Source organism: Lepisosteus platostomus, chromosome 4, assembly GCF_059453375.1.
Source record: "Lepisosteus platostomus isolate fLepPlt1 chromosome 4, fLepPlt1.hap1, whole genome shotgun sequence".
Classification (NCBI taxonomy): domain Eukaryota; kingdom Metazoa; phylum Chordata; class Actinopteri; order Semionotiformes; family Lepisosteidae; genus Lepisosteus; species Lepisosteus platostomus.
The window spans coordinates 53,219,292-53,243,420 of NC_142614.1; the positions used below are offsets into that span (position 1 = coordinate 53,219,292).

A 24,129-nucleotide genomic window follows, 5' to 3' on the forward strand; every position below is an offset into this window, starting at 1 on the left:
TATCCTCTCAGCCTGAACTTTTGAAGGGCTACATCCAGGCCAAAATTGCTATCATTAAAATTAAATAATTCTAGCTAGCTGTTTTTTTGTAGCTTTAATGTACTACGTCAGTTATGTTTGTTTCCACCTACAGGAAAAATAAATTTGAACATGTTCCAAATGGTCCTGTAGTGGTGCGGTTTTGAATGTTGTTCAGCGTGTATTCTAGCTCTTCCAGATGGGATTCATGTAGCATCTAGATCATCATGTATGATGCTGTGTATGTGCTGAATTCTAAACTGCTTCAACAAACATAAGAGTTACTTAAATGCTTTTATCATGGGACCCTGAGGTAACGAAAACACTATCCAATGCATGGGCAGAAATGACCATATACTGTAGCAACAAATGCTGAGTGTAGGAATTTGGAAAACCCTTCTATCAAAGAAGTTAATACCACTTCAATTCAAATAATATTTTTAAAATCTTTAAGTATGGTATAAAAATATTGCCAAAAACAGAAGTGGTCAATATAGTAAAACTACATTCTCAGAGTTTTTACTGTTTATATTGAGATATTCACAGTATTTCCCTGCACTGCACTGCATTGGTATCCTGGCATTTTCAAAGTGTGTTTGCAAGCAATTATCATCACCATCATCTGCAGTTACTCATAATGAAACAAGCTTGATTAGTTCTCGAGAAAGATCTTTCCCCTTGCTCGCCAGTGTGATACTGCATTCCCTGGGTAATTGCCATCTGTGTGATCAGTTCCAGGTTATTTTCAATTAGTAAGCACCTCCATCTGCCCTAAAGCCACGCAAAAGAATTTTCAAGAATCTAATGAGCCCAATTTAACCAGTGTATTTTCTGGGTCTGTGTTAATCTTTGTCCAGATCAATTTGAGGCGATCTTCATGAAGCCATGAATGGTCTATACCAAAAGGAATTAATTTGTATTTTGTGCTGCACTACATTTTAAACAAGATGAGCTTTGTTCTTTGTGTAGCACTGTGGGGAATAGAGAAAGTAAACAGTCTGCATATTTCCCATGTTTATGTAGGGTATTTTCACTCGGTGGTCACAGGTGTCATGGATTCCATACTTTTCATAGTGTCTGTGATTTTTGTTCAGGTTAAAACTTTTGTGAAATGTCAGTGGTATTCACTCCATTAATTTCTGATGTAAAGCTATTAATCAGTATCAGTGCTAATTTAAAACAAAATCAGTTTAATACAGTATTTCACAAATCAGCAAGACAAATTATATATGTTTTGGACTCGCTTACCTTTAACGGCTGCTAAAATGAAACTAACCTTGTTAACCCCTTTACTTTACCATCTGTCATGGAGGCTGTTGGCAGTTGACAAAATTACTTCAAAATTCAAATCAGCTTCAAATGACTAAGCTCAGCAATGGTTCATAACCTGTACAAAAGAAATTTGTGAGAAAGAAATTGGCAGGGACAGTGGTGTAGTTTTTGTCCATTACACATAATATTGCAAGGAATGTGAATTTTAGTTATCTTACTTTTTACTGTTCTAAAACACAGCTATGTAAAAATAAGAAATGTATATTAATTATCCTCACCCTTTAACAGCTCTGCAAGTTTTATAGGCAACTTGAACCTCTCAACAACTAAACACCTAGATAGAGTGGTAATTAAGGCCATTTGAGTCAATGATTGATGTAATTATCCTACCTTCCATATTTCTATAGCACTTTTCTTGAAGAATTCCTAAGTGTTTTGTATATAGGAGAAACCAACTTCATCTACCACTGAAGTGCAGTATCCACCTGGATTACATCGCAACTATTATGGGCCAGCAGTCCCACTGAACAGAAGATCAGGTGGAGAAGAGACTTAAATATTTTACCAGTTGAATTAACAGGGGATTTTAGGTAACCTAGATTGTATAAACCCAGAGTGGAATTTTGCTGTAAACTGGTGTTAATGCCCATATTCAAACCCAGCAGTTAACTGCTGCTGTTAAGGGTGCATTGAGCCTGTGTTTTTATGTATCAAATCATTAAATCTATTAAAATAAAAGGCAGAACATTTGTGAAGGCCAATTTCTGGCTTATTCACATACTGTAACTTTAAAGTGCTGTGTGTAAAAAATATAGACTACAGATTAATGTGCAAAACATCAGATTGTATCATGTTTTGTTTATAGATTACATTTTTGGGGGGGCATTAGCCTAACCGGTGATGTTTAAAGGTGATACCTCTGTTCCTGGTCACCATTTATTCATTGTATACCATTATTTCGTTGTAATCATTTACTATGCTCTTATGGTAAGATATGTCATAGGGCACTGTTATCGTTAGACTGACCTTGATAGTATCGGTGTTCACTGCAAAACTTACAAATGACTACAAAGGGACTTTATAACCTTCTCTGGTTCAAACTGCAGCCTTAGACATGCTATTTGCCAACTAATTGTCCACTTTGGTTAACAGTCCTACACATAAAGATCTCCTAGGGATGAAGAGTTGTATAGCCTAATGGGCTTTTATTTGGTAAAGGTTCTTTGAACTTATCTAGGTCTTCCCTTAATTTTTTAAATTTTTAATTTAAGTTATTGTGTAACAGTTAAAAAACAAAGGCACTGGTTATTTTGTTATATGTAATATTAATGCCGATGCTGTCATCTATTTAGTCTTTCAAACAATAAATAAAAACAGCTGTTGAAGTGGTCAGATGGTATGTGTTCACAAGACTCCCGGGATTGAGGTTTTTTGGCTACAGCTACCTGGCACACTTTAATTTGCCAGTAATACAGCTAATTCTGCGCTGTTCAGCAGGATTTTAGAGGATAAGAGGATACTGTCTGGATTATTTTAAGAGCATAGACTGATGGGGGGGGAAACGGTATTTTTCTTTATCTGTTCAATATGGGTTATTTGTATAAAAACACACATGCTAATTAAAATAGCTGTCCTTTTCTGCAAAGATAAGATGTATTCTTTGTAATTTGCATTTGTCTAGATTATGAAATCCATTAGTATAGATTCAGTTGTTTTAAGACTGTTGCAAGTCTTATTCTAATTATGGCTTTTCACACGATTTGGGGATTTGATATTTTCTTTTACTTTTAGGCTTATAAAAATATGCCTAAATTTGGAGTGCTTGTCGCATCAGTGTAGTTTTTATTATACTTTTTGGACCTCTTCAATACTGATTCACACATCATACAGAGCTGTGACATCTGGAAAGATGGGGTTTAAATTAGTAAAGTTTGGTTTTGGGAGTCATCTCTTTAAATTTAATGTGATAAAAAATATTTTTCAGCCATTTAATGTTATTATTTCTTTTTGATCTTGGATTAATAGATACAGTAAATGCTTTATTTGAGGCCATTAGAAAAGTAGTTAATGAATGACCAGCTGTTTTTGACTCCCGTTTTAGTGTCACTGCCAGCTGTTAGACTTGTGTGTTTTTTTGTTTTTCTGCTGCCGCCTTGTTTTTCTTTAAATAATGGTCTGAATTAATATATTTTCTACTATTTAAGTTAAATAGTAGAATAAATTAACATAAAATAGCTTATTTCTTTCTTTATACAACAAATCTGTAATATTTAAGTAAATATACATTTTTCATGTAACATTATTCCTCATTCCTTGACCTCCCCTCCCTTTTTAATCTTCGCTTTGGAATTTTATACTTGAGTTGATCAATTTTACTGATTGTTTTCTCATTTTGCTATCTCGATCTTCCAGAATGTCTGCTGGTTTGAACTCTTTAAGATGGGTTATTCGTCTGATAATGCTTGCATAATTAGTCCTTTGCAAATTGATTAATGTGGAAATCTCTTGACTGCTTTAAAAAAGGGGCTGTTGTGATATTTTTTAGTTTTTTTTTTTGCTGTAGTCAATTATACTGCATTGCATTTGTAAAAAAAAAAAAAGATGGCTTTCTGTTCAGGAGCCAGCTAGGTGACTAAATAAGGAAAAAATATAGGACCATTCATATCTCCGGTGCTACTATTTTTGTACTTCAGTTTGGCTCCTGGATTTGTGCATTATATATGATTTTAGATTAAATTGTTTGTCTTTATAATTGCCGTTTAAAACAGCTGATTTTTATAAGGAGTGTTTTTGACCTACAATGCCCTGTGATCAGTTTCATCTCCTAGTTTGCATCATTTTCAAAGATTTCATATTTGTGCATTTTCTTGCCTCTTCTGCTTATTCCCCAGGACAGTAAAGAGCCTCTAAAGGCAACAGCCGCACTAAATAAACCGCAGCGGGTTTACTGCTTCAACAGCACTTGTCAATGTTGAATAATGAGCTTTGCATTATTAGTCCTCTTTTAAGCTGGAGGCATCTATACTTTTTAATTAAGGAAAAAAAGAAACTTGCCAAGAATGACAAGGTGAACAGTTATTTCCAGTGTGGTATTTGCACATTAGGCATACTTGGGCAGAAGAACTCTTAATGGTCCTAGTTGATCATGTGCAGGACTTGGTTAGAGCATGGTGAACAATAGTGAGAAAAGAAAGAGTTCCGTTTTAATAAAAGCTCTTTGATGCATGTTTGGTTCGGCACAACAGCATAAGCTATGTTTATCATCTAAATGGTAATTCCGGCTGATTAGTAAAAATGTAAGCCAATGGAGTGTTTTTAAATGTGTGTGTGTGTATATATATATATTTAACATTCTTGGTAGTGGTTTTGTAAAAGCAAGAAAATGCAAAACTAAAGTTGAAAAGTGTTTTGGAAGATATACTGTCTTGAAGTTGGAAAATTGGTTCTTCCAAGTGTTCATTGGTGGGTTTGAAGCAGTTTTAGTTCACCTGCTATTTGCTGTACCAAGAATAATCAGTATTCTTTTTTTTCTTTTTTTTTCAGGTGGATCCTTTGTTTACAGTGCCTGCACCCCCTCCACCAATTACTACAAGCATACAGCCACAGATTCTGCCTTCCTTCTTCCCTCCAACATCAAACATTTCTGCTCCCACTGAGCAACTATTAGTGAGGACTCGATCAGTGGGAGTTAACACTTGTGAGGTGGGAGTTGTAACTGAACCAGAATGCCTTGGACCTTGTGAACCTGGGACTAGCGTGAATCTGGAGGGCATTGTGTGGCACGAGACCGAAGAAGGTAAGTTTTCTCCTCTTGTGAAGACACATGCAAATTTTATTGCTGGGATGGATAATTCTTTCATGAAAATTTCCATTGTTGGTCTTCCCAATGTAATGCTTTGCTTACTGAATTGCTTTGTAATTTGGGTACATTATACTTATGTACTGTAGCTCTAAATTGAGAGACCAGGTGAAATTACATGTTGGGAATATTTAGCTAAAGTGTAAAAAAATATAAAAGTATAAAAGGGTTATACACAATTATACCTAATTGTTATTTGTGAACTACCTTAAAAATTGACCTAAGTGATCAGTCTTCAAATGCTTATAGCATAGAAACGTGTTCCAATTGCATTTACAGGGAGTGAACAAAACAGTGGAAACACCAAGCAATATTTTGAATATTATTTTTAATTAAAAAGGAGATGACCACCCTTTGCCTTCAGAACCTCTTCATTCCTTCTTGGAATACTGTTATACTAGTTTTGAACTCTCTTTCTAGTGGAATATTGGACCATTCTTCAAGAAACCAAGCTTCAAGTTCTTTAAGAGTCGAAGGAGGTGGAAATCTATCCCACACTCTGTTCCAGAATTTCCCATAAAGGTTCAGTGCTGTTGAGATCTTGTGATTGAGAATACCATGGTAGATGGAGAACAGGCAGTGTGACTTGAAGGCTTTCTTTGGCTTTCTCCAAACATAAACCTGTTCATATTTTTCCAGATAGGAAAAAGAATTAAAGACAACTCATGAGACATTACTTTCTTCCACTACTCAGAAGTCCAGGTGTGTTGGACTGGGTTAGAAATGGTTTCTGAATGGCAGCCCTGACGTAGATTCAGTTCTGTTGGAATTTCTGAGGCTGTTGTTTTGTGTTTTTTAGCAACTATCCTTAACAAGTGTGTGTTTATCCCTGTTGGTAAGCTTTTACCTGCGACCACTGTTCTTCTTTTCTAATGCTATTTTCCCTTGTTTGCTGACACTGTTCCCATTGACACATTAAATAATGTTGCCTTTTCTGTGACAGATGTACCTGTGATTCGGGCCTGAACTATTTAAGCTCTTTCAGTGTCTGTTAGGTCTCATGTTTTAGAAACTTGCATTTTAAATTATTAGTTTGAAGACATCTCTTCTAGATTAATCATATTGGTCATTAGTATTGAAATTAATGTGAAACATGAGTAGAATCCTTTTTAATTGAGGTTTTTCATTAGGTGTTTCCATTATTTTGTCCAACCCTGTATGTGCTATTAAGACTATATATAACCCGTTCCTACACCTGTGATAGATCCTTACTAAATAATTTGGAATGCACTTATAAAGGGTATTTATCTTCTTTGTTGGTTCAGGACTGTTCATGCTAGGATTTATCTTGCTCCAACAATTTGTTAGAGTTTAGTTGCATAATGCATGTTCACTAAGGGTATTATACCCAATTGTAAATAACTTGCTAGAGTTCTATGTTTTAAGATTATGGCAGTGATGGAGTGGGATCCAAAAAACTATTTAATATTGCGTTTGTGAATTTTTGCCAACATTGGTTTTTCTACCATCCTAGACATCTAATCCTAGAAGTCTCTGTGTTGAGTACTGCTAAGCTGCTGTTTATTGAAATGTTTAACGAGCTTTGGAATGTGTGTGTGTGTGATGGGGTCTTATGTGGTAGAATGAAAGAACTTTCAGTGGCTTTTGGTTGTAGCTCATTGAGAACAAGCTGATCTCTTGACCCCAAAGCACATTTTCTGCCTGACTGGCAACATTGCCTAGCACTTGGATTGGTTTACAATTTATAATATTTATCCATCTTTGTCCATCTTCTTTATGGATAACAGTAAATCATTAGTTTTGTTTTTAAAAGATGCAGCTCACAGTTTCGTTAACCCTAGACACTTTTTTTGCTCTGTGTTTTGCAAGTACTTTGAAATATGCAGCATGGGCTACTCAAAGCATGGAGATAATTCCTCCATGTTCACAAGACTTAATCTCTTCGAATAAAATATAAAAACGAGAAAAAGGGAAGTGATACATTATTGAAACATATGACAAATGCTACAATCTGAGCATTTTAAAAATGTAATTCAGATTTAAAAAATCTAAGAACCCATTGTTATGATTGTTATTAACTATCTTTATAATTGTTTGTGAGTGGCAATTGTGGATGTATAGCAACGCTACTGTATCTACTGTATATAAAAATGAATACTGGAAACTGTCTTCAGCTACTACGACCTCCCAATTTATTTATATCCCAAAGCAAAAGTACAAAGACATCATACATAGTGTCCTGCTAAAAAATAAACTCATATTGTAATCTAAATGTTACTGCCCCAAGCAAATGCATGTATGTCGTAAATAATTATAGTTCAGAAATCACAAGAGTCCCATTTATTCATACACAATATTTTAATAATGTTAAAATAATATTTGTTTAATTGTTAATATTTTGTAAATTCTCCCCTGGAACATATTATGCATACAAAATGCCTCTTATAGTTTACCAAGAGGTTCCGGGACTTGTGATGGGGGAATTCGTGACCATTCTTCAAGGAAGATTTCCTATAGTCCTTCATGTAAACATCGTTAAATGGTAGTTTTTTACATGTTGTGTTCTGAAGTTGCAGTTTGGGAGATATCTAGCTACCTTCGGATTTTTGATTGTCTCCCAAATGACTTTTCTCACAGCACATGGTGGCAAGATACACTTCTCATAACCCGGTCAGAAAGAGGACAGTGATTACAGTGAGAAGACTACAGTTGTAGAAAGTGGTAGATTCAGATTTTGTAAATTGTTTAATTAGCCATTCCCCAGCTTTTGAACGTCAATTACCATTTTCCTGTAGTTTTAGGAGAACTCTCCAAGTTTAACCACTTGTGGTACCTCCTTTCATACCCGAGGGATACCTTTGAAGGCGTTAATAAAGTACTTCCAAAGAGCAGAATGTTATTGTTGATTTTTAATGTAAAATAATACTTGGAGATATGCATGTGACCCTCATATTACCAGGAATTAAGTAAATTTATGATAAGTACGAATTTGTTCTGTGCAGTGTTAAAATTCTTTTGAGCAAAACACAATATCCAATCGATTAACTTATTGCGTCATCTGAAATTTTTTTATCCTCTTTCATTCAGTAAGGGTTAATACGTGTGTATGTCGCCATATACATGTTCCTTCAATACGATTTGCCTCAGGAAAGAATGGGGGCAGTTGGATGTTGATGGAATAAATGCATAAAAACTGTTGTCATGTTTAGACTATGATCTATAATGTAGATTTAATCTTCCCTGATTGATTTTGATTTTTTTAACTACTTTACATCCACCATCCATTTTCAGATTTTTCTGTATAAACACAAAATGTGGAAAGTAATGTGCATACGTCATGTAGTTGTTAACAAGGTATTCTGAACTCTAAAAAGCATGGTGCCTACAGCATGCATTTTATCAAGCAGATCATGTCACATTTGAGACCTTTCTTCTTCTGCAGTAGCAGCTTACACAACTTGCTTAGGGAGCACTGGGCCACTGGGCAAATGCATGTGGAAGTTGTCACTCATAATGCATTACAGATTGCCTCAGGAGTTGAAATGAAAGGTGTTTTTTTTTAAGGTTTATACCCGTAATAAACATCTTGGTTTCCTATTGCTTTGCTTTATGACAAAACTCTTAAATTGGTTATACTGACAAAAACGTAATTGTACAAAGCACAGCTATACTTTGACATGTTTAAGAAGCAAAACCCTGGGCTCTGGTGTCTTTTGTTGTCTAGAAACAGCTGCTGTTTTAGCCTTCTGTTTTATGCCTGTCCTTGTATTCATTGTGTCCCGCCTTACGTGCTCAGATTGACATTATTATTAATGCCACATTAGTGTAATTTGCTCATATGATTGCATTATAGCTAAATGAGCGGTGATGTGAAAATGGTAAGCTCTCTGTTTATAGCACAGGGTTTAAATCCTCAGCTAGCTGCTGCTGAGACAGAATACTTGATGAATTAGTGCAGAAAATTGAGCCCTTTTCTCCACCATTGAAATGCCCCACATCCCTCACCTGCCTTTTTTGGTAATGCAATTGTGCAACCTTAAGGCATACATATAGTACAGATAATTAAATCTCTTTTTTCCCCCAATTATTATGTGAAATGCAGTTTTAGACAGAAAAAAGTAAAAGAAATACAACATCTCACCCTTTGTTGACTCATTTTTCTTTATCCGACAGCTACACTGTCACATTTTAAGATTACACATTTACAGTAATGATTTGAACTGAAGCCAGTGTACTGCTCTTAAATGAGGTAAGAAATGCCTTCATTCAAATGCAGGATGTAGATTGGAGTGTAAGCCTTGGCGAGCCAGGCATAGTTTGATGAATAAAGGGACTGACAGTGCTATGTGTGAATCTGCATGAAACGCAGCAATCCTACATTACAAACATCCTCCCAGCAGAACAGAGTGCTATTTTGGGTCCCGAGAGCTTCTTTCAACATGCACAGTAGAGTTATTCCTTGTGTAAATAAATATTGGCAAACTGAGGAGGAGGTGGTTTTGACTGAAGCACACTGCACAAGTGCTTGCAGAATTTGAAGCAGTTTGCTGCAGTGAAGACAGGGGGGAGGGGCACTGCTGGGAACATATTGTACAGTGTGCATGTGCAACTTTAGATTTTTCTACAGCAAAGCTCATAATGTTTAGAGGCACAATGTATTAGTCAAATCTGCCATTACTTTTGGTGCTTTTTATGGAAGCATTTAACTGTAATGTAAAAGGTGGAGACAGATGATGTTCTTAGTTGCAATATTATTTTATCACAGTCACAGTTCACAGTTTTTTCAAGAGAAATCACTAGCTAGTACAGTAATAGATTCAGTTTTTTTTTTACCAAAAGCTCATTTTTGGAAATCCCCTTCTTTGTGTTTTAGTTTCCAAAACAAGTAAATAAGAGAATACATTGGGACCCCTGACTACATGTACCGTTACATAGCTACATTAAAAAAGGTAAAACAAAGGCTCATGAAAATGTGGCTTAAATAAAAACAACTGTGAATATGAAGGGGTGGAATGGCCCCAGGCTCAGCGTTTGCCTTCGATATAAAGTAGAAGACTTTGTTTTAATGGATACAGCAGTATTTTAATTAACTTCAGTGTTGCTACGGTAACCTTTTTCGGTTGCTTTCAAACTAAAATATGGAGTACAAAGCCACAGCAGTAAAAGCAAGTATTTTTTCTTATGAATTTAAATAATGTCTGTAGTTTTTTAATAAACTAATTTGCTAGTTCAGTATTTGTATTCAGACTTCTTTATCCATAGCTTTCTTTGTCTCCCACTGAAAGATGCAAAAATACTGGGAAGATAGGTTGGCTGAGAAAAGTGGCTAGTACATTGTTCAGGCTGTTTAATATTGAATGTCTAGGGTTCTAGATGTGCACTGCCTAGTATGAGCCTGAAAACCAGACATATTGTTCATAGACCAATTTTTTTCGGTATTAACTGGTTTAGTGAATCTTTAAATGATTGTGCATTGCTCCATTGTGGACTGAGTAAACATTTATTTTGCAACTGTGACTGTTCTTTTTACATCTTAAAGGAGATTTCAAGGATGAAAAACAGGAAAGCCTTAATTAAATTTCTTATGTTATCTGATGAATGTCTTGTTTTCTGTCGATGGATTTTTTTTTCTCGCAAAACAGGGACTTTCGCAGCAGGAGGAAAGTTGGGAATCATAAAAGCTGGATGTTGTGGAGTAAAAGTGTTAAAAGATTTGCCAGTCTGTGGTTGAATATGCAGTAAAACCCAAGGGACTCCTGGTGAAAGATTCATTGAAATGTAGATAACGTAGCCAGCAAATGAAATGGCAAATGGTTGGGGGGGTCATCTGCAGGATGAGGTCAATTACACTCTCCAGGCTGTTTTCAAGGATTTTCTTCATGTTTTGTCCAGGGAAGCTGGTCACAAGAATTCCATAGTTTGCATACTGTTTGAGCGTTTTTGTAACGCAATGGAATGGAAGCCTAATGTGTATTTACTTCTCCCTGGTATAATATATTATATAATAGGATTTATGACTATAGTTTCACAACTGAGACTTTTATCCCAGTAAAATTTAATTTCTGACAGTTGGCTTTTGTTCTTATGCATTGTCAGGGGTTAAGAGAGATTTTTTTCTCGCATAAGACATGCGTTTTATAGTTTTACAATGTGCCAAATGATCTTAAAGATTTTAAGGTGAAGTACTTTGAGATTTCAGCAGGTTTACAATATTGTAGTATAAAAAGTTCCATGCCCTTGTCATTTTATCTGAAGCTTGTTATGATGTAAGTAAGTGTATTCTGTGTTTAAAAGTGACTTTATACATGGCTTAGTTGTAAAGCATTTCTGTATGAAGCAGAATCTTTTAAGCCAGCACAGAAATAGGATATGAGCAATTTGTTTGGCATGTTCCATCTGTTCTGAATCAGTCTGTTTTCTAGGAGAGGCCTGTGTAAGAAGTAATTATATTCTAAAATTGATTGTTACATTTGACTAAAGCCTTTAAATAAACTGTTAAAGTGTGTCTTGGTAGTGGTGGAGTAAGAATATTAAAGTAATGAAATATGTGTGACACATTGTTTAGAAAATATACCTAACCCCTTTCCATACTAGGTGCTGTATACTTACTAGGTAACACAGCACGAAAAATGCTTCTTGTGTAACAATCACATTACACTCCTCACAGTGGCACTAATGGAATTTTCATTTACATACTGTAAATCTAGAAAAATGTTGATCTTAATTTTAGCAGTGCAAAGAATGAACTATTTTAATAATGGATGTTTTTTTTTGTTACTTTTCAGTAGTTATGACCTAAAGGACAGACATTTTTTAGTTTTATACACTGTAGTAGAGATAGTATTAGGTTTTTGCTTCTGTAAGCATGGGTTTCTGTGTTTTTTTCTAGATGTATTGTGATGTCTGAACATTATTTGCTTAAGGGGTAAAGGTAAAGCTGGAGATTGACAAAAATGCTGTGCCAGTCTAGACAAGAAAGTGACAGGAAATAAGCTGGAGAAAATGTTTTTGTATCCCTGAGGTGCTGCCTTTGAAGCATGCAACAAGAAAAGCCTTTGTGCAAAACAGCCTCTATTTGGACAGTAACTGCAGTGTGTTGCAGGAAAAGCTGTTAATTTGTTTTTTGCTTCTGGGAGTGTTCAGGGTTTCTTTTTCTGTGCTGGTAGTTCAATAAAATTGTTTTTCCTTCCTTTCAATCTTTGATGTGTGGGTGTGGTGTTTAGATTGTGTTAAACTATGTTACATTTCTCCCAAAAAAGTGATACCCTTTCATTAATTAAAATGTTGCTTATTCCTGGTAAGGGTTGTTAGCAACCTCAGGCCTTTCCTGGAATTACAGGGAGCAAAAGGGCACAGAACTACATCTTCAATGAGGTGCCTATCCATTGCATGTGTCTGTATCCTGCAAACACATAAGGATAATTTAGAGACACCATTTAACGTAGCCCGCATGTCTTTGGAATGTGGGAGGAGCACTCAGAGAAAACCCATGCGAACATGTGAAGAATATGATAACTGCACACAGAAGGTGCGATTGTTGGTAATCGAACACTGAACCCGAGAGCTGTGAGGCAATGGTGCTAACTGCCAAGACAGTGCCACCCAGGGCGATATCCATTACAGTAAATTCCTTTCATAGAAAAATGTTTCCTTCAAACTTCAAACCTTGTAATCCACTTTGTGACTCAAACAGGAGTGTTCATTGCTTATTTTTAGTGTATTTTACAGTAGTTGGCAAGTTCTCAATACATTAAATTGTTTCTCAAACTTTACATCATTTAGTTGCTTACCCTCATTGATTTTCTAAGCCTTCGGAATCGCGTATTATACATATGGTAAGTAAATTTGAAAAGGCTGTCTGTTCTGGGGAAAGAAAAAAAAACCTGGACTGTATCATACTTAGATTAAGCTGTTTGGGCAGCTCTTTGACAGGCACCTACAAATGGTGTCATCTTCTCAAAGGAGAGTTCTCAGTGCCAAGTGGTTTTTGTTTGCAGAGGAATGAGTTTGTGAATTAATGTTTTGTTTGCCTGGAGACACCCTGGATACTCAAGAAGTTCTGTACTAAGCTGGAGGAGCCAGCCAAAGTCCTGAACTTGTTCTGAAATGAACCACTTCTTTAATGTCTTTCCTTTTAATGACAGACTACCACCACAGTGCTAGGAGTAATGTGCGCTGCGAACAGTATAATTTTATCAAGAATTTACAAGCTGTAGTAAATTAATTGCTGCATTTTGGCACAATAAATTGAAATGAATTAAGTGTGACTTGGAGTTTACTATCAACGGAGTCAAGATAAAGACCTTTTTTGCCCTGTGATAGGTTGCTGGCAAACTGCCAGGAAGTGTGTTGCTTGCTCTTTGTAAGTGCTATAAATCATCCTGCTCTACCTTGAAAGCTTTTTAGAATTAATTCTTATGGAGAGTTTGTGCCATTAGAAGAGCCTGTCAGTGATTTCACATTGCATCCATGGGTTGTACAGTAGGTAATGCTGTGAATATTTTATAGAATAACCCAGTACTTCATCTTTATACAGCAGTATTATGACAGTACTTGCAGTGTCAAAATTGTTCTGATATGGTATTTGCGTTTAAAACTTTAGACTTGCTTCTTTTTTTTTTAGTTTTGACTTACCTGAACAGATAGTAAATGATACCATTATGTTTTATTTTCCATGTTCTCATTTGTGTATATGAAACCAGTCCCACACCAAATGATTTATGTTCAAATAAAAATTCTGTAAGCACAGGCCAGGCATTCGAGTGGGGAAATTCCTCAATTGACTGTTCACTCCGGCAGAGAACACTTTGGTTTTTCATGGGAGCAAGGACTGAGCTTGCAGCGACTGCATTCCCCTCCCCCACTCCTTTCCACTCTGCGGTTGCTCGGCTTCCCCTTTTCTCTCTTGACGAATATGTGTGTTTATGGAAACCAATCCTCTCCCAGTTACAAGCAATTACTGTTACAGAGTCAACCTTTGGAATCTATTTTTGAAAAGCAGCTTTTACTCTAATCAGTCTCTTTGTGTGCAGGTGACTCCTGATAGCTTGAAGCATTCTTTTTCTGTAACCATAGTTTCTCTACCCTGCTGTGTGCTGATGTGTAGATCTATGTTCTGTTGGCTATTAAGGTGCTGAAGGCAGTGTTTCTGTTGCAATTTATGAGAAATGTCAGTTGAAGCCAGGGCATACTGTACACACTACATTTTCCCAGCTGGAGACTGTTCGTGAACAGAAAGCTAAAATGTAAATACATGCAGTATTGTCTCACTTTTTCCGAAGAAAAGAAAATGGAGTGAGTGGCAGGGAAAATTGTCACTGTGTGTGGGTGGTCTGAGACCCATACTCTCAGATGTGAATGTTTTTATTTCTTATTTGTTTCTTTTGCAAACAATTTGCACGTACAAGTAATGATTTTTCTTTATTTACTTTAACGTCATAAAGCTACAAATCTTTGCCATCTAGGGGGATGTTTAATTATTTTTCTTAATCCACATGTATCCATTTATAAATGTAACCTACTTTAATATTTTTTTCCTAGTATGAGTACCACTATTTTATTTCTGGTTTGCGAAGGGAATTTGTGTTCAATTCCAGTGATTTACGTGGCTTAGAAAGTGTTTGGTTTTCATCTGTATTTCCGTGAGAGCTGTCCTTAACATATCCCAGGGCTGCTCTTTTAGCCTCAGTGGTGTAATGAGAAGTAATATTAAAAGTCCAACTCTTTTTTAAATTTGGAAAGAAAAGGGATAATGGTTTAGTTTTTAATAATAGTTTTTGACTTTTTATTAGTAGTGGTAGGACTGTTGTGATATTCTGCAATTTCCAACTACATATGAATTAAATATACATTGTTTCAGTATAATATTTTTAAATTGAATGATACATACTTGAGAATACGTGATATTTTAATAGGACCAAAAAGTCATTATACATTTTTCATTTTTATTGTATGTGAATTAATTTTTCAGGTTTTAAGTAAAAAAAAAAGTATATTTTTCAGGAAAGGCTTACAGCAGCCTTGATCTTTAATCAGGGACCAAAGTAATCCTCTTTACTGTACATTATGTCCTGTCTGCTTCCAGCGCTAATAATATCTGTGTAATATTGATGATGGCAGTGCTGAAGGATGGTGAGGCTCACCTCATGTGACAGAAGTCATGAGTGGATTAGCCACTCTTTAACTGGAAGGGGTCCTGACAGGGATCATCGTGTGCAGATAGACCTGTGGTTTTTATATTAGTAGGAAGGTCAGGAAATGTATGCATTCGGGATTTGCAGTGAGAAAACATAGCAATCCCAGGGGAACCTATTGGCTTAGCTCATTGAAACTGGCCTTCTCAGACTAGCCAAAGAAAACCAGAATGACTATAAAACACTCCTTAGGGAGCCCTGGAATAATTGTGAGCCTGTTCTGTTCTCAGAATAATGAATCGCTTACTCTTTTTACTGTTGAGCTTTGAGTAAATAGCTGTTCGGGATTAAAATGCTTTTCTTTTTCTTCCCGGAATCCACATTTCAACAACAGATCCTCAATTTCTTTAATATTTATTAAAGAAAATTTAGTGTTCTGCTCCTTTCTGTAACCATTTACATAAGTAAGGTTTGTGAAATGGCTACTAATTCTTTTATAGCATAAAATGGATTACCTAAATGTCCAGCTTCGTATTCTTAGGTATATTAAGGGGGTGCGGTTTCTGCATTTTTTTTTAGCTTTTTTGCTGTAGAATGTACGTCAACCATGATAAAAGTCTCAGCAAGGCTTATGCTATCTGATAAGTAGCAGTGCTAGGCGACGGCAAACACCAACTGCTGGTGAATCTGTTTGCTCATTAAAGCAGAGAATGAAAGCCAGTCTGCAAAGCCATTGCAAGCAGACAGGTCAGAAGCTCCCCTGAATGCTTATTGATTGAACAAGAGCTAATTGCAAAACATCTTAACATTTCTGACAGCATCAGTCACAGTCAATGAACAATTACATTTAAAACCCATGCCCTTCTATGACTGAGCAATATAATTTCCACTATGTAGTTAAGAATTATATGGACATGTTCAAAGGGAGCACTAAATGTACAATAGTGTGAGATGTTACAGGAAATGTGATTGTATGTGGTAGTCAAATACAGGGAGTTTACGGTCTGACACTATTGTGTCTTTGACATGCATGCATTAATGTTGCAACTTCTGATTCCTTTTTTTAAATTGTGTATGAGAAAAAAATCATCACAGAAGTGTTCATTTTAAAACATAATAGGAAGTGGCATCCTGGACTTTCCTTGATTTGAGGAGCATGATGGCGTGTTTCTGGAACGTTGGAGGGGGTGCAGCAAGTAGTGTTTACAACCTAATACAATAAACTGCCATAACAAAATCACTGAAGGTTACATTTGCAATACGGGACATAACGGGGAGCCCATAGAACTTTGGTGATGGCAATGCATGAGAATGAAGCCTTTGAAATATCTGTAAATATGTACTTGGCTTTCACAGTGTCTAGCAGGGCAGAGCTGGGCTCCTGTGAGTGACAGCTGAAAGGAGTAGCTGCTGTATCAGGGGGATTAAACAGATGGAGGCTGCTGTTCTCTCAACCATCAGCATTCTGCTAAGCTCAGTAAATATCTTATCAGCTCCCTCCAATCTTCAAGGAAAATACTCCACTAAAGACACAAATGGAATATTTTATTTCACAGAGAATAGATGTCTGGGAGAATAAAAGGGGCCCTAAACACATTTGAACTATGAAGATTGTGTCTTAATACAGCCTTCACATTTTTGTTGCTCTTTGTCAACCTGTTATTATATTTGGTGTGTATAAAAGTAATTGTAAGGGGTAATAGCAGGTCAATAAAATTCTGTGCAGCATGTGGGAAAAAATGCTTCACGTTCTTGCTTTTCCACCCATCTTTTTTCCCCCCATTGAACGAGCTTGTGTTGATTCTCCCCCCCCCCCCCCCCTTCTGCATCAGACATATTGTGGCAAAGATTCCTGCAATTTACCCATCGACACAGCTGAAATGCAAGAGTGCACGATAGGCAGAAGAGGAAGGAGAAAAATGAACAATAGAATCTGAGGAGGCTGAATTGGGCTTGCTTAAAGAAGACTGTGAAAGCTGTCAAGAGGCTTGATTGATGGGCTCTCACAGCAGTCCCCTGTGCAAAGCAATAATGTTCCTGCCTTTTGTGAAAGGGTTTGATGTGCCACCAGGGTCAGAGCTTATCAGCAGGAAGGGCCAGCATTTCAGAAGAGGCCAAAGTGCAGTCGATAATTTATATGGGAATCTTACACCTTTACTCCCACATTGTGGGTTTTATCTGAAGACTGCCTGCCTAATAGTGCAGTATGAATATGCAAATTATACCAGTGGAAGGTATTCATTATAGCCAAGTTCTGCCCGTATCTCTGTCAAGATGTGATGTAATATAATACCGTCAATGTTATTACTACTTTCAGTGCATTTCAAATGGCAGTGCTGAGTGGTGAGAGCAAAAAAGTGAAGGCAAGGGGAATACTGTTAACTAGACAGGATGAACTCCTGCAGGCTGAGGAGATTCAGGCTTTTCAGCTCTGTCAGGAAGTTAAATGCCAGTTTTGATTTCCTTAAACATATCACAGTGCAGCAAACTAATTTTAGTGTTCTGCTATTGCCATATTCGTGATGTTACAATCGCAGCATGTATTGAACCATCAAAATTGTGCCCACATCTGCTAGTACAAACCTAATAATTTGCAGGTTTCTGGAAAAAAAAAATTAAACACTTTTCCCTTTTTTGGCCTCACACAGCAAGTGTAATTACAGAGCATTTGTGGGAATGTGTGCATGAGCTGAAATTCCAAACCAACCCATTTGTTAGGCTGCTGTGTGCTGTAGGTATTCATGTAGTTGGAAAATGAGAGAGTTTTATTAGGGAACCTTAGTCCTGCTTCCCTCACCCCTCAAAAAAGCAATGAAAAATGGCAAAAAGAAATGTGCTTCAGTGAGTGCTGACAAAGACTCTGCTATCTAGCCATGCTCATGAGGAACACTGTTAGTTGCACTCCATTAGTCTTGTTTAGTGGAGAGCTCTGGCCTCTAAGCACATGACTGAACTGTAGTTGACTTTTTTTTTAAACTTTAGCTGATAGGAGTGTAGGATGGAATGTCAGTCAAAAACATATTTTTATTCAAAAGCAGTATTTTGTTAACATTTGTGGAAAAGTAGGAAACATACCTTATCTTCAAAGGTTTTGTGCCTCTATGTAAATAAAAAGAATTGTGTAATTGTGGTGTATTTGATATTGCATTTATGGCTTGTAGATTTCAAAAGATGCAAATTTGCATGCAAGATGGATTAAATATTTTCACAAAAGGGGAGTTTGTGTATAATTGATGTTATTTTCCTGGACAAAACAAAACAATCCTTTAACAAAGCTATATATATATATTTGGTTACTTATGGGGAGAGAGGGTGAAAAAAGAAAACCTAGAGAGGCTTGTTAAGAGGCTGATAATTTATGGATACTGCAGCTGCCTGCCAACAAGGCTTTATGAATGCTTTTTGTTTGGCTTGGAAACTGCAGATGAAAAGAGCCTGAGGTTGGCACAAATAGTGCAGCATTTCCAAAACAGGCTTTAATAGGCTTTTAGGCATTCTACATGGCATGAACCCGTGTAGCTGCAGACCTATAAACATCTCTGTTTTTGAGCATTTATTTAAGGGAAGGTTAAAAGGACAAAATTAAGGCTAGCATAGCATTGTAGCTCATATTGGTGCATGATATGCTACAGAAGGGGCTTCTTCTACCTGTTCCTTATCTTGGAACATTTCTATATTTTGTAGGATTTTGTATGCGTGTGTGTGTGTGGGGGGGGGGTGTTGTGTACCACACTGTATTAATGTAAAATAGTATAAAAAAACCTATTGAGTGCATCTGCATTGTATGCCGAGATTTTGCAATAATGATATCTAAGACATAATCAGCAATTCTCTTATTTGATCGTTTAAATATATTTGTCATATTAACATTTGGGTGTATTTATCATATAAACAGCCTATCTGTTAGGTTTAGTTAATAAGTGTTGATTTTTGAAAACGGAAGTGAAGCAAAAGACACAAAACCATGACTATGTGCGTTGCTGCTGGTCTGCTGCTCTTTTTATTCTGGCGGGGGTGGTAATAAACAGTTTCAGTGATCCTGTAATTAAACTAATGGCGGAAATGAACGTGACAGGCAAGATGAAAGCCCAGAGTGCTAATAGCTGTGATAATCAATGTGCAGCGATAAAGAGGGATGACAGCCTTAAAGAACTGTTGGCTCTTGTCATTGTAATGGTGATCAGAACCTGAATAGCTGTCACAGAATAAAAGCTTTTTTTAGCTTCCATATCATAAACCCACTAACATGTGATTTAAACTGTGTAAAAGTCTCCTACGTTTGCACACATTTGTCCTTCTGAATAACATGCCCCTTTATCCTTGGATGTACATTTCTGAAATGGTGTTACCAATAAATAAGAGCTTCATCATTTCAGCAGTACTTAATGCAAGTATCTCGTTGATATAAAGGTACTGTACAGATTAGATTTCTTTTTTGAAACCTCTTAGACCAAGCTGAAAATGTAAAAGGCTTTGTTTCAACACAATTATTTTCTGTAAAGTAGAAGCACTTGGAAACATACCTGAACTGCTTGAGGTGCTTTCAAAGCAGGATTCATTGTTATTGTGTTCAGTAATATCCTTCATGGCAAAGCTCTTGATTTAGTTTTGCTTGTATTTGTACTGAAGGTCAGGAAAAGAACATTTAGAGGTTAATTCCACACTGTTTTACTCTCTCTACTTTTCAGCATGGAATTAACCTTTACTTGTTCCTTTGCAGATTGCACGCTGACAAAGCTCACCACTGTAACCTCTTAAAGGTCAGGAAGTAAGGTTTTGTTCAACATGTGGAAATAAAAGCGTGTTATTTTAGGGACTGCACAAATGCAGCACAAAATCCCATATAAACAATTATCCTGTATTTTGTTGCCATTGCATGATTGGCAAAAAAAAAAGTAAACTTTTGTTACTGGACTTTTCATGTGTTTTCAAGTTGTTTTTGGGTCAAAGTTCTAAATATAAATTTACATGCCTGATGGGAAAAATTACATGATGACTAAGGGCCTAATTAAATGAATCAGTTCTATTACGAGTAGCCTCACATTATCTTTACTATTTTATTAAGGTGAGACATTAAAGGTGATTCACTTCACAATAAAATAAATCGGGTGATTTATAATGCATGCGTACACCTGCTACTTGGCTCTTTGTTTCACTGGGACAGCCATAAAAGAACCGCAAGCAGTCCAAGTGCTGGTCCTTGAGCAAAAATGCAGGACCAAGCCAACCTCATTTCTAGTAGAATCTGCCAATTTGAGACATTTAAGACATTTAAAGGAAATGAGCATTCACATGTCTGGCCAAAAAATAATAAAATGTTCTATTATTCTGTCAAAGGAAAACTGTTTTCCCAGTTTGTCAAGCCTGTATTCTATACTTGTATCACACACATCAAAACAGCAAGATCACTCCTGCAGCATTGGGGCACACTGTGAAAAGTGAGCTCATGTAGCCTCAGGTACTGTAGTTTTAGCTGACCAGTCAATTGATTATTGATCAAGTGTCTCTACACAAGAAAGAAATGGATGGTAATGAATAAGCCTGAGTCTAGTTTTCCAAGAAGCTTTCCTTGATCAATACATCTCATTGGGCTTTAGAGTAAAGGCAACAGGGAATTTGACACTGATGGAAGTGGCAGTATTCTCAAATATTGGAACACACAGACTCTTGGGTAAATGGTGCATTATTTTTTATTCTCAGATCTTGCATATTTTGTGACCCCACTAAGTAATTAACAGCCCATTATGCATTTATACTATTGGAAATAAGGGTATTTAGTGTTTCTTTTTAGTCTTATTTTTTTGTACTGTTTCATAACATCTAGGAAGCTAATTCCTTTGTTTGCACTGAATTTAGGATTTAGGGAAAGATTTCTCAGCCCAAAGGATTAACTTAGTCTATCAAAGGCTATCAAGTTTCAGAATTTTGAATGAGTCACAATGTAGGTATTTGGGAAAAGCATTGCACTGAAACCAAGCCCACTCTTTTTAATCACAGTGTTAATCTTATTGTGAAATGTATCCTTGAAAGAAGACACTTGCTTTGAAACCTGAGCTATCCAAGGTCACCTGTCTGTAAGCAGTGTTGATTTATTGTTAGGCCTGTCCCATAGAGAAAAGGATAATTTGATGTATGAGATTCACTAGCAGGTCTCAATTGATCAAAAATCCACTTTTCTAAGCAATTGAAATGCCTAATATTATGCCCAATTTAATAGTATCTTATTTTCTCAGTAAATTCAGGTCAGATACAGTTGCTTGTGTATTGAGTTCTTTTTACATCCATAAAGTCCCCTTTTGCTGAAACTGTGTATTTAATAACATTTAAGATATTTGTTTAACAGTGAAAGGTTCTTTGTAACTGTAAAGAAGATATGGTCAGACTCCACTTAGTACTTCTTTCAATGTCTTTAATGAAGAGGATCTCTAATACTAATTTTAGCTAAGACATTTTATATTCTTTGTGCTGTATTGTTGGAAACATCTGATAGCTACCTTTTTGTATGTACTCTGGTGCACCAGGCTTAAGACTTATTTAGACTGAATTGGTTGTGTTTTATTTTTCCTATTATGACATGTGAAGCAATTCAGTTGTAAGCTTTTCGTTTTGGTAACACGTCTTGTGTTAACCAGTCTTCTTTTTGGTAACCAGGATTTCGTTTACTCACTCCAGGTTCCACCCTGACCCTGGCTTTGTTTTGCTTTTATGAACCTTTTGCACACACTTCTCAGGTCCTGCATCGTATTCATTCTGTTCATTTATCCAAGATACTTGCTCTTTGTGCTTTCTGGTGCAGAGCTCGAGACAGCCAATCAAGGTTTAGTTCTCCCAGCTGGATGTGGCCAATCAGACTGCCTGCTTTTGTTGGAAACCTGAAACCCTCTGGGAATTAGGTCTAACAAAAGGCTTTCACTGCAGACAAACGTTAAGTGTCTGTGCTGACTTTTCCTGTTTTTAATTTTATTACTTTAGCCTTGAATGGAGGAGTTAGTGTGTCTTTCATGTTCCCTTTTAAGCAGTTTTAATTATGTATTTTTGAGTTGCACATGAGAGTTTGCGCATACAAAGACTCAGGCAGCTTGTTGAGAACAAGAAAGGCAGGAATCATGCTGTTTCTAATGCTTGTTGAAATTATAATTAGAAAACCATCTTTTCACAAAAAACCTAGTGATACGCAGTGCATGCTTCTGTGTGATTAAGTCCAAATGCATAAAATCAAGCGGGTATACATTAAAGCACTAAAAACATGTATTTCCCTCTCCTTTTCAACATTGAATTACTTGTTTATTTCTTGTGTAAACAGGGCTATATGACCTCTGCATGTTATTCTAAAGGACCACCCTTTCCATTTTAAACAGTCTTTGCTAAAAACAAGATTCTTCAGAACCAATTAAAATCTAGATTTGTGGAAATCTGCCAGTGTGGTTAGTGTATATTTTGTGACGTTACCCAATGTCTGTAATCCAGTACTACAAAGTAATGAAAATTTATAAGTAGTGCATACTTATATAAAATAGTGCTAATTATTGAGATTTAATAAGTGATGCCTCGTGTTTCAAAATTGAATATTATTCAAAGTAAGGTGAATTTAAAAGCTCTATCTGCATGTTCATCCAGTCATGAAAAGAAGCTGTTATTCATTTACATATATACTATGCTATATTTAAAAAACTGCGTATTTTAACTCTTATTAGGTCCTCATATGTAGGCTTTCTCAGGTTGTGAACTCTTTTTTTTTTAACCATCTAAATGGGTGATTTTTAGCTACAGGGGAATGATAAATGCTATGTTTTTGTGATGCAGATCTGTAATGCGGAGAGACTGTAGGGCAAGCTGTTATGAACCCATTTTTTAAAAAAGTATATTGAATTTTTCTAAATCCCCTTTCGTCTGGTAAGAAGGGGAAGATAAGCTTAGTGGCCTCTGAATGCTAGCTTTGATAAGAGACGCAGATGACAGCCTATGTAAATCTTTTTTTGATAAAGGCAAGTTCCTCTTGGTTGCTTTCTCTGCCTGTGGAAGCAAATGAGAAGATGGACTCTGGTCATTCTCAGCTTTAAGCACCACTGACTATTGCACAGCATATGCTGGCTGCCTGCCAAGCAAAAGCAATTATGTGTAATAATAGCAAAATTAAGAGGTGAGTGTTGCTGTTTTACAGCAGGACGTGGCGAAAACCCATTTCCTTCTGTCAGCTGTATCTCGATTACACACTAAAAAAACAATTTCCTGTGGGGCTTTACTTGAGGTCACTGAAACCAAAAAGGAGGAAGAAGACAGACCGCAGCCTTTGAAAATGGAATGAGAATAAAGTGTAAATCCTGAAGACGAGCCACTTCTGTATATTCCAGCTGTAACTGTCTTTTGTTTGTTTCTGACTCACAGGTGTCCTTGTGGTGAATGTGACTTGGAGGAATAAAACCTATGTGGGGACACTATTGGATTGCACAAAGCATGACTGGGCTCCTCCCAGGTAACCAGATATCATCATCAAAAAAGAATTTTTCCTTGAGGATTTTTTTTTCTATTATTAAGAGTGATGTTTTTCCAGCACATTAGTTGATGCCAATTTTTGTGTACTTTTATCTAGCTCTTCAGCAAATTGTTTATTTCATTTAAGATCAATTGTTAAGGTATTAATTTGTTATTCTACATATAAACATTTGTAGAATAAAATCTTGTCACAAATGCACAGGGTGCTTTAAACAGTCTGTTTGTTTTTCTTAATGTCTTATAAATTAGACACTGATGGAAGATTGCCAAATATAAAAAAATATTGTATAAATACCACTACATACTGTAATTTTATCATTTGTCATGCAAAGTGTCATTCATCACATTATTGTGCATTAGGTACACATTGTTCTTATTTATGTTTGGCTTTGT

General features: G+C 36.2%; 1 protein-coding gene across 3 annotated transcripts in view; it reads left to right on the forward strand.

Moving 5' to 3' along the window:
• The window catches only part of znf608 (zinc finger protein 608), a 51,296-nt gene that overhangs the window by 17,949 nt on the left and 9,218 nt on the right, over positions 1 to 24,129 (forward strand). For all 3 annotated transcript variants that reach the window (XM_088629859.1, XM_088629857.1, XM_088629856.1), the window contains exons 2-3: positions 4,834 to 5,086; positions 23,629 to 23,716. In XM_088629859.1, the coding sequence (XP_088485985.1) occupies positions 4,834 to 5,086; positions 23,629 to 23,716 (341 nt within the window). The remainder of the gene's footprint in view (positions 1 to 4,833; positions 5,087 to 23,628; positions 23,717 to 24,129) is intronic.